General features: G+C 52.1%; 1 protein-coding gene across 1 annotated transcript; it reads right to left on the minus strand.

Moving 5' to 3' along the window:
• Positions 1-4,329: 4,329 nt before the first annotated feature.
• Positions 4,330-9,868, minus strand: FABP6 (fatty acid binding protein 6). The gene is made up of 4 exons (XM_028106479.2): positions 9,740-9,868; positions 8,379-8,554; positions 6,802-6,891; positions 4,330-4,383 (listed from the first exon to the last, which is right to left on the minus strand). Exons 1-4 carry the CDS (start codon positions 9,804-9,806, stop codon positions 4,330-4,332), a joined length of 387 nt encoding a protein of 128 aa, XP_027962280.1. The 5' UTR covers positions 9,807-9,868.
• Positions 9,869-10,437: the final 569 nt, after the last annotated feature.

Consider the following 10,437-nt stretch of genomic DNA (forward strand, 5'->3'; position numbering starts at 1 on the left):
AAATTTAAAAAATTCTTAACACAATAGATGACCAATAAAATACATTGTAAGTCAGAATAGTTCTTGGGCTGGAAGCATGAAAGTTCTAGTATATAGGCAAGAGCATTGGGCCTCAAAGGTGGAAGGTCTGAGTTTGTCTGCTCTTAGCTAGATGAACTTGGAAAAAGCCACCTCTCCTCTCTGAGCCTCTGTCTCCTCATTTATAAGGTGGGAAGGCTATCAGCTTGGGTTTATGATAACTAAGCATGGAATGTATAGTATCTTTCAACAATGAGTTCTATGAGAAAGAGTATAAATAAGTGGGACACAGGTGAGTCTCTGGGCTTCATTTCTGACCTAGCTCTAGCTTCTAAGGAAGAACTCGAGTGGTCTGGCTTCTGCTGGGCCGGCTCTGACCAGTATTTCAGGCTGCTGCCCTGGCCAGGGACACAATGGGCAGGGTATATAGGAAGTCATGCTTTCTGCAAAAATGGGAGGATTGGGACCCGGAATAGTCTCCAAAGTCATGTGTGGCTGGGGAGCATTTCACAGTGACAGGTCTCTGGTCTTCATCCCTAAGAGTACAGTTCAGGAGGATTGGGGTAGGGTCGGGGCTATTCTTTTAAGAGGACCCTCAGGAGATGCTCATGCACAGCCAGGTTTGCACCCTTCTCCCTGCTCTAAATGCTCTGACCCTGTGTGTGCCCGTTCTCCCAGTAGAACCTCCAAGAAAGGCCCTTATAGCTGTTTAATGAGCACTTACGATGTTCCAGGGCCTGTATTTGACACTTTGCTCATGCTCTCTCGCTCAAGAGCTGGTATTATTACCAGAATTTTCCAGACAAAGACACTGGGGTTCAGGAAGGCTTAAGGTCTCAATATGGGCAAGTGGTAGGAATTGGCTTCAAATTTAGAAATGCCTGACTGAGGAGGCCATGTAGCCTCCAATGCCTTGTCACCCCTAGATGACACATACACTCGGCCACCAAAGCCCAATCACTCAGGATCTCACTGCCCGCCCTTCGCCCCGCCCCCCCAGCAGACACGCCCACTTTGGTGTTCTCGGGGCCGCCGGTGGGAGGTGGAGCGCCACCTAGTGGTGATCTTTATTTTTTTTTTAAGATTTATTTATTTCAGAGAGAGAGAATGAGAGATAGAAAGCACGAGAGGGAAGAGGGTCAGAGGGAGAAGCAGACTCCCTGCTGAGCAGGGAGCCCGATGCGGGACTCGATCCCGGGACTCCAGGATCATGACCTGAGCCGAAGGCAGTCGCTTAACCAACTGAGCCACCCAGGCGCCCTAGTGGTGATCTTTAAAGATGCTTTGGTAAGCCGCTGCTTTCTCCAGATGAGCTTGGTGGGAGGCGAGCAGTTGCCCCACAGAGTGAAAGAGATGACTCGCAAGGGTCAGAATGAAAGTCACGAAGAGCCTGGGGTACAGGGCCTCCGAACTGAGGCATGTGGAGTGGGGAGTCACTATAGCATCTCGAACAATGCAGCAAAATGGTGAAGCTCCTCTAACTTCTAGGAAGCCGTGGACATGGGTTTTTACCCTTTATCCTTGCAACTCCCCTGTGACCCAGGAAGGAAAGGTCTTCTTGGTCCATTTTGCACACGGACAAGGTAAGACTCACCGAAAGCCAGCAGCTTGGGCACGTGCCTTGAGTCAGTGAAGGAGGCAGCTAACCCTCTCATCACGCTGGTTGAGAATGATGGTGGTGATGGTGGAGGTGATGGTGGCTGGTCATGGCGGCAGCTGCTAATATTTAGTGAGCTTGTAGCATCACAGCTCTGTAGGTAAGTACAGTTATTATCCCCACTTTCAGGTGAGGAAACTGGCTCAGAGGAATGGGTGAACTTACCCCAAGGGGACACAGCTTCTAGGCAGTGGAAGAGGGATTCAAACCCTGGCAACACGTGTCCCCAGAGTCAAAGCTCTTAACCCCTGTCCCTTCTACTAGCTGAGGAAGCCTCCCTGCCAAGATGCCAGCAAAATGGATGCTTTACTCCAGCTCCCCTTACTCCATCCACCCCCCCCATAAGCTGGACTGAGAAGCCGTGGCCTCCATCAGGTGGCAATACCCAAACCCACATTATTCTCAGAGACCCTCTCTGCCGTGTGACCGTGGGCAAATGTCTTCCCCTCTCTGAGCTGCTGTTTCCATATCTGTGAAATAGAGTTTAAACTAGTTGAGCTCCGAGGTCCTGCTATTCTATGCGTCTGTGACTCTATAACAAGACTGGCTTAAGAATTTCTCCCCTGCTAACAATTTGAATTTGTCCTTGAATCAGTTGCCAAAGAAAAAAACAGTCTCTCTCCTCTCCTCTCTCCGCCTCCCTCTCTCCCCTCCCCCTTTCCTCTCTTCTCTCCCCTCTCCCTTCCTCCTCCTCCCTCTTTCTCTCAGTCTCTCAATTTTCAGCCTAATTATGGTTAACTCTGTTATTTAGAGACTTATTATCCAAGCTCATTATGAGTAATTATTCAGTCTGGAGGGGAAACAGCAACACTGCTAGTTTAATTTAATGCTTACCTAGTTCACTTAATTAGCAATAAGTCTTGGCAAAACGATGGAATGCACGGGGTCCTGGCTTGGTGGGGGTTGGGGGGAGGCTGAGTGCTGTTCTTGGGAAGATAAACAAGTTCTAGGGCAGAATGTGGGAGGAGGCAGGAGGGAGCAGCCTGTAAGCGGGGTCGTGCCACCTGTTCAGGCTGAGGATGGCCTGTGACAGTGAAAGGTTGTTCATTACACGGGCTGGAAGGGCCTTGGGTCAGGTAGCACTTATGAGGCACCTGCTGTGTGCTAGACCCTGTGCAAGGCACTGAGCAAACCTTATTTCTAATGCCCCATATCTGGGACTTGGGCATTCAAGGTAATTTAGATAATCAGCTCTCATAGCAAGTACGTTCTCTTTTCAGTAGCCTTGCAGTAATTTTGGTTCTGCCAAGGACAGTGTGGCCCATTTAATGCTGCTGTGTCTGTTACATCTCTGTCTTCACTTAGGGAGGCCACAGGCTCGGGGCTTTGGGCAGGCAGCAGGATCTAGCTGTTGTTCAGCTTTGGCTTTTTTGATAGTTTTCATCTACTTATGGCAAATGATGTTGAAATATAGAAGTGATCTAAAGTTTCCATTGCAGCAAAAATAAGTGAGTTGTCAGACAGAAAAATATGGGGTAAGAAGGCAGGGTAGGGTCCTTGCCAAGGAGGAAGGAGAATGGAAAAGAGGACCGTTAAGTGCTCTGGGTTAGGGATTATCTAGCCAGGGGGCTAGCTGCCACCCCCCGCCCCACTCCCGTGCCCTGGAGAGACAAATAAGCAGGCAGGGACGACCCAAAGGCTGCCTCAGAATCCTGGACCCGGCTCCAAGCACCCACTAGGAGGTCAGAATGACCCTCCCGACCGCCTTCCCCGGCCAGCCAAAGCCCCTCACAGTTTCTCCCAGGCAGCGCTGTCCAAGTGAGGACATCCCAGGCCCTTCTTGTCCCTCTTGTCACTCCCATGGCCCCTTTGCCGTATAATACTCTCTCATTTCTCCTCAGTCCCTCATTGGTCCTCCTGGCCCCCTGTTGTACCAGTGGGTAAACTGAGGCCCAGAAGGATGCTTCCACAGTCGATTAACAGCAGAGCCACGGCCATGCCAAAACACCTTTCTGGCCAAGTTCTGGTGTCTTCCTCCTTCATCTGCCAGCCTTGGAGCCCAGCCGCAGGGCCCTCTCCTGGAAGTGCCACTCCTCCTACCCACCATCTGATACACCTGTCCTGTGGCCCACATGAGAGTCGGTGTGTTAAAGGAGCCCTGTGTCTCTACCCACAGAGAGGTGGGTAGCAAGGTGGGGCAAGGGTGCACGGAAATGTGCCCACCGTGCTTCTTGAAACACCAGGGGGCCAGGAGTATTTCAGTCCACATTCAAGCCTCCCTCTGCCATGTTGCAGAGCCCACAGGGGTCTCAGGGCCAAGGTTTGGCCTGTGTAGCCATCCTTGGGCCTTTCCCACCCCTACCCAGCTAGAAACTGCCCAAAACACCAAAAAACAAAAACAAAGACAAAGGGGTTTGGACAAACAGAATGTCTGTTCTTTTTTTTTTTTTTAAGATTTTGTTTATTTATTTGACAGACAGAGACAGCGAGAGCAGGAACACAAGCAGCGGGAGTGGGAGAGGGAGAAGCAGGCTGCCCCCACCCGCAGGAGGGAGCCCGATGCGGGACTCGATCCCAGAACCCCAGGATCATGACCTGAGCCGAAGACAGACGCTTAACAACTAAACCACCCAGGCACCTTGGAATGTCTGTTCTTATCCCAGCTTTCCTGGTGGCTCTGTGCACCACCCTCCGCAAGAACCCCGCCTGGTTGCTCAGGCCAGCCTCTTGCTTACACGCTCATAGGTCACGCCTCCGATGGTGGAGATCTGAAAGAAGCAGCCAGAACAGAGGGAGTCAGTGCAGGGGCCCCTAAGTGAGATGGAGCACAACTGGGGGAAGATAGGCCTTCAGTCCCAGACCTGAGTGGAAGTGAGCAGGTTGCACCACTTCTCTGAGCCTCAGTTTCCCAATTTGTTATGCGAGCCCCTGTGTAGACTCAGTATGGCAAAAGTGCTAAACAGATGTTAGGGGTGATGTGGCTCTTCATATTGTAACCTTCCATCTGTCCACTGAAATGCACCTACTCCGGGCACTTCCCTTGTGTTATCCCATTTAGTTCTCCCAACGACACAGTAGGGTTGTACCCATTGTACAGATGAGAACACTGAAGTCTAGAGGAGTCAAGTAATCCCTTTAAGATCTAGAGGCCACACTCAACCTCTGCACCACACAGCATTTATGGGACACCTGTTCTTGGTGATAGAGTCCCTGCCCCGGGGGAAGGCAGGCAAGGGGGTGCTGTTCAGTGAAGGTGCCGTCCTATGTCCTGGGCTCGAGGCCCTCGAGACCCACTGTCAGGGGGCATGCAAGTATCATGAGTTGATCCTGATAGCCAGCAGAAGAGGCAGCCTTCTCACAGGAAGTGGGTGGGTGGCAAATGGCGTCTTTGTGAGCAGTTCTGTCAAGGGTGGCAGTGTGAAGTGATGGGTGATTTGCACCTGGAGCAAGACGGAGTAGAGGGGGAGCTGCGAGCAGGCAGGATGCTAGGACTTGGTCTAGAGCGATGATGAGAGCATGGCGAGGGGTGCTGGTGTTGGCCTGGAGAGGGAGGAGGCGTGCCCACCGAATACACGCCCTGTTGGTAGAAAAGGACAGAGGTGTCCAGGATGATTCTGGGCCTCTAGGAAGAGGAGACGTGCAACCAAAACAGCTTCTCTCTGGCACCTAATCTGTGCGCATGCCTGTGCCTTGTGTATGCATGCATATGTACAGGTGTGTGTGTGTGTGTGTGTGTGTGTGTGTGTGTGTGTGTGTGTGTGACAACCCTGAACTCTGGGCACTGCTCACACCACACAGGCTCCATGGTCAGGGGCCTCTAGGCGTCAGGAAACAGGTTTCTTCAGTTTGGGAAGATTGATGCTCCTGTTGGGCGCAAACCTGCTTCTGGTTCTCTTACCCTGGGTGCTCCCCACACAACTCACAGGCGGGGAGCTTTGCTTCTGGGAGTCAGAACCCACTGGCTGACATTTAATGTAAAAATGTGTCCAGAGCTTTTATCAGATTTTCTAAGAGGTCAATTTCTATCCAGGAAAAAAATGGATAGTCAATTATGTTCTTTTATATATATATATTTTTTTTAAATACTGTGCATCTCTTCATTTTTAGGTCTTGTGTGTGTGTGTGTGTTTGTTGTTGTTGTTGTTAATTAAAGACCCACTGGCCTGGACAGAGCTGGCGGAGAGCCTAGTCTAGAAGTCAGCCAGTGGGACCTGCCTCCACCACAAACTAGCTGTGGGGCTTTGGACAAGTTACTTGTTCTCTCTGAGCCTCAATGGCCTCTCTGTAAAATGGGAATAATGGGAGGTCCCTGAGTCTCTTGGGCCTCTAGACTGCGTTTGAGATGAGGAAAACAAGGAAACAAGAGGGGGAGAGAGGGGAGGGGGGCAAGGGGGTGGCAAACCCTCCCTCCCTCATCACGTCCCTTCTGAGAGCCTTGGGGGGTAGACTGGACCCCAGGGAGCTCTGGCCCAGGACATGGGCTCACAAGGGGAGAATGAAGTGTGGAAGAGCCTACTTTTTGCTTTTAACTTCACATCCATTTCTTTCACCTGGGGAAAATTCTGGAGCCCCGAGGGAAGAAACAGAAGGGAGGTGAAGGGAGAGCAGCACCTCCAATCTGTGCTTATAGAGCACCAAGTGTGGGAAGGGTCCAGCCGCAGATGTGTGTTAGTTAGCCCTGCCAGCATTTTTTAAAAGGTTTAATTCACTGCCAACATTTAGTAGTCTGGAGGTTTCACAGAGAAGTGCAAAGTTCCAGCTTCTCTTGAAAAATCAGAAGATCTAGCAGAAAGAGCCTGAAGTCCCTTGGGGAGGTGGAGCAGCATGGTGGCTGCCCTTGCGGGGCCCACCCAGACTCCCCCCTTCATTTAAACTCTGGGGTGGGTTCCAGGGGCTTCCACGCTTGGGCCCCTGAGGCAGCAGAGTCCCTGCCGAGCATCAGTTGCCAGCACTGTCAGAGACGCTGGGTGCCCTCCAGCTAACCACTCAGCTCCCAGCACCTCAGTGTCCTCACCTGGAAGATGCAGAGAAAAAGCCCTACCTAGCAGGTGATCGTGAAGGTCGAACGAGACGATGTCCCCCAGGCGCTCAGCACAGAGCCTGGCATGTGGGAAGTGCCCTGAGAGCCAGGGCTGGAGGCAGGAAAGTGTCCTGATCATTGTCCCAGGAACCAGCAAGACACTCACCTCCACCAGCCTGTCGCCCACGATCTCCGAGGTCTGGCGATAGTTGGGGAACTCCACCGATATCTTCCCACCCTCCATGTGCACAGTGGCCTGGAAGCGAAGCATAACACTGAACCTGAGCCGGCAGAGGCCCCCAAACGCAAGCCAGCCCCCAAGGGAGGAAGGGCTACCCACAGCGCCCCCTGCAGTCCCCTCTGGGGTTTAACTTGCCTTGGAGATACAGGATGACATAGATCCACAGGTACAGACAACATGCACAAGTCACTCAACCTTATTGTGCCTCAGCTTTCTCACCTCTAAAATGAGGGTAGTAGCTGTACCTCCTTCAGAGTTCTTAGGAGGACTGAAGGATTTCTTAGGACATATGGAAAGTACTTAGAACAGTGCCCGGCCCGGGATCAGTGCTCCTTGTTAACTGTGGGTTTGGTTATGATCCTCATTGTTAGGATGATGATGATGTCGTGCAGAATGTGGACCGCAGCATTGTTTGTAATTGTAAACAACCTAAGTAACCGTCCAGACTCTCCACCGGTAAGTAACTGCAATATCTATCAACCAGGGAGTGTGAAAGGAGTGACAGCACTTCCATACTAAAAGATGCTGTGCAAGCAGTAAAAACAATAAGGCAAATCGATCTGTGCTGACACAGAACGAGATCCTGAGAAACTGTTAAATTGTTAAAACCCACAAGTGACAGAAGATGAACATTAGGACCACTTATTCTCTACTGTGGCAGCCTAAGGAGCAGAGTAGTCATGGTCATGGCTGGGGGCAATAGAAGGGACCCAGAGTCGGTGGAAGATCTGCGGGACCAGGCTGGGTAGGAGAGGACAGTCACCTTTTACTTCTTTCTTACGTAAGATTGTGGTTTCGAACCCATGCGAGTCCGATTCTAGGGCTGTGCTTCTCTAGGCTACAATGGAAGGCAGCCTGAGCAAAGGGTTATGCTCTCTGAAGCCAGGCTGCCTGGGTGTGGAGGTCTGCCTGTGCTGTGTGACCCGGCAAGCCACTGAACCCCATGGCTCAGCCTAACTCCCTCATCTGTAAAATGGGATAGTAACTGCTGCGACTTCGTAGGATGCACTGCAGTAACATGTGTGAAGTATTCAGTAGGTGTCTGGGATATATTAAGTGCAAGTGTTAACAATTTTTATTTATTTTTATTTTTTTATTTTTAAAGATTTTATTTATTTGTCAGAGAGAAAGAGGGAGAGAGCACAAGCAGTGGCAGGCAGAGAGAGAAGCAGGCTCCCCGCTGAGCAAGGAGCCGGATGCGGGACTCGATCCCAGGACCCCGGGATCATGACCTCAGCCAAAGGCAGACGCTTAACGACTGAGTCACCCAAGCGTCCCAAGTGTTAACAATTTTTAACAGTTGCGTTACAGTGTCTATTATTCACTATAGCATTAAGAACCCGGAGTGATTAACTTGCTGAGTAACTCAAGCGCTTAAGGCTGGAGGCTAGACTCTAGAACCGAGCCTCAGCTTGGGGTGCAGCCCCAAGGGGACAGGCTTGAGACCAAGAAGTTAGCCAGCGGCTTGGGGAAGGAGGGCGGGGCGGCCAGTGGCCTCTCACCTTGAACTTTTTGCCGCCCATGGTCTCCATGTCACACTCCTTGCCGATGGTGAACTTGTTGGTCATAGAGTGGCCGTTCGGGTAGTGCTGGGACCAGGTGAAGTTCTGCCCGTCCTGCTGCACCTCCGTGACAGTCTTGAAGTTTCGGCCCTTTTCGATAGCATCGCTGGGGAGCCCTGGCCCAGGGACAAGTAGAGCGGCATGTAAGAGGGGCTTACAACCTGTGGCTCTGGGAGAAGGCTTTCCTCCCTGGTGGCTGGCTAGCCTGATGGTTAGGAGCACAAATCCCAGTTCTACCATGAACCATGAGCTGGGATGCGTCACTACCTCTCTGAGCCTCAGTGTTCCCATCAACAAAATGGGGGTAATAAGGCCCATTTCACAAGGCTGTTGTGAGGAGGAAGTTAAAGTGATTGTGTCTTATAAAACTCCTGGCATGTAACTGACAACAAGTACTAACTGTTCTTCTGATAGCACCAAAACACAAACACAGCAGACACGGCCAAGCTCACCAAGCCCTAGGATGAATGGGACCAGTGAGACTGCCTTCTAACCCTGGTGTTTCACAGATGAGGCAGGGAAGACCCAGAGCAGGAAAGGGGCTTCCCAGCATCTCTGTGGAGGCTAACAGCAGAACCAGATCTACCATGGAGACTTGCGCCCTTCCAATTCCACGAGACTGTTGTAGGTCAAGCCAAGTCACTGTTCCTTCAGGGCCACTCCCAATAACTGACTCAGAGGGCTCTTGTCTCCCCAAGGCCCCTGCTTTCAGGGCCTCTCAGATCCCCTGGGACCGTCCTCTGACTCTTGACAATGGCACTGCCTCTGACTTAGAGAGTGCCCCAAGATTTCTGCAGGACTGTCAGGGCCACTGTCCCCTGGGTTCCTCACAATCGGTGCTGCAAATGGAGCAGTGAAGAGGAGCGGCATCGCTGACCTCAGCCCACAGTTCCTAGCGCAGTAAGAGGCCCGCGTTTGTTGAATGGCCAAATGAGTGCATGGCTTGTCAAACCTGGCCTCTATAGTAATCCCTTGGTCACCTCTCCCCAGGCACCACTCATCCTCTCATCATTGGGTCCTGGGTGCTAATGGTCTCTGCCCCTAATTTACAGTGTGACCTTGCGCACGTCATGCTGAGGCACCCCATCAGGAACGTCAGGTTGGCCCTTACCTATAGCAGGTGTTCAATATATGTCTTGAATGAATGAACGAGCCAGTCAAGCCTGCACCTCACCAACTACTGGCTTTGTGACCTTGGACTAGTAACTCAGCTTCTCTGGGCCTCAAGGAGTTTGGGTTGGTGGCCCCAAACTGGCTGTGACAAACTAGCCCAGGGAAGGGGTCTTCGTGCACTCACTCACCGAGGCTCTTCATGAACTCGTCGTAATTCTTGTCACTCTCGAACTCGTACTTGCCATTGAAGGCCATGCTGCTGGGAGAGCCGGAGGCCGCAAGGCAGGGGGTTGAGGAAGAAGGATCGTGGTGCTGAGGGGCCCGGTGCCCCAGCTTATAAACTCTGCCACACGCTGGGGCTTGGGCCCTAAGTCACCCCACCTCCTCCTCCAGCCCTGAAGAGGAAGCATTGCCTGTTTTATGACGGGGGCAGGACCCAGCGGAGCAGAACACTGAGGTTATTCACCCAGGGGAGTGCTGGCTGCAGGCCCTTTGCCACTCCCAGCAAGGGCGATGGCAATGCCAGAGTGTTCGAGGTCTCAGCCGCCTCTGCCCTCCCTCCCTCCCTTCGTCCTTGCCCTGCCCTCCAGCCACGCTCGCCTCACCCCTTATTTACTTGTTCACCCCCTCATTCATCGACCAAAGCGCATCGAGCACCTGCTGCATGCGGGGCTGGTACCAAGGCCACACGGATGAATGAGACATACACCCTCCCCCCAAAGAGCTTCCAGTCTAGTCTGGAGACGAAACACAGGCCTGCAGAGAACCCTCGTGCAGGCAGGATGTGATGAGTCCCTAGACAAATGCAGATGCATGGCCTGAGGCACAGGGAAGGAGCAGGGGGGCAGCTGGGGGCCGGGATATCTTTGCATAGGCGATGGCGTTT

The sequence above is a fragment of the Eumetopias jubatus genome, unplaced genomic scaffold (assembly GCF_037043125.1).
Source record: "Eumetopias jubatus isolate StellerSeaLion01/CBP00866 unplaced genomic scaffold, mEumJub1_p1.0 scaffold_5, whole genome shotgun sequence".
In the NCBI taxonomy this organism is placed as follows: domain Eukaryota; kingdom Metazoa; phylum Chordata; class Mammalia; order Carnivora; family Otariidae; genus Eumetopias; species Eumetopias jubatus.

Excerpts from the sequence above, each read along its gene's own strand:
- FABP6 (XM_028106479.2), bottom strand. The coding sequence starts at position 9,806 with ATGGCCTTCAATGGCAAGTACGAGTTCGAGAGTGACAAGAATTACGAC. Across the intron at positions 8,555-9,739 it reads CGAGTTCATGAAGAGCCTCG|GGCTCCCCAGCGATGCTATC; the intron begins GTGAGTGAGTGC and ends TCCCTGGGCCAG. Across the intron at positions 4,384-6,801 it reads TGGGCGACAGGCTGGTGGAG|ATCTCCACCATCGGAGGCGT; the intron begins GTGAGTGTCTTG and ends TGCTTCTTTCAG.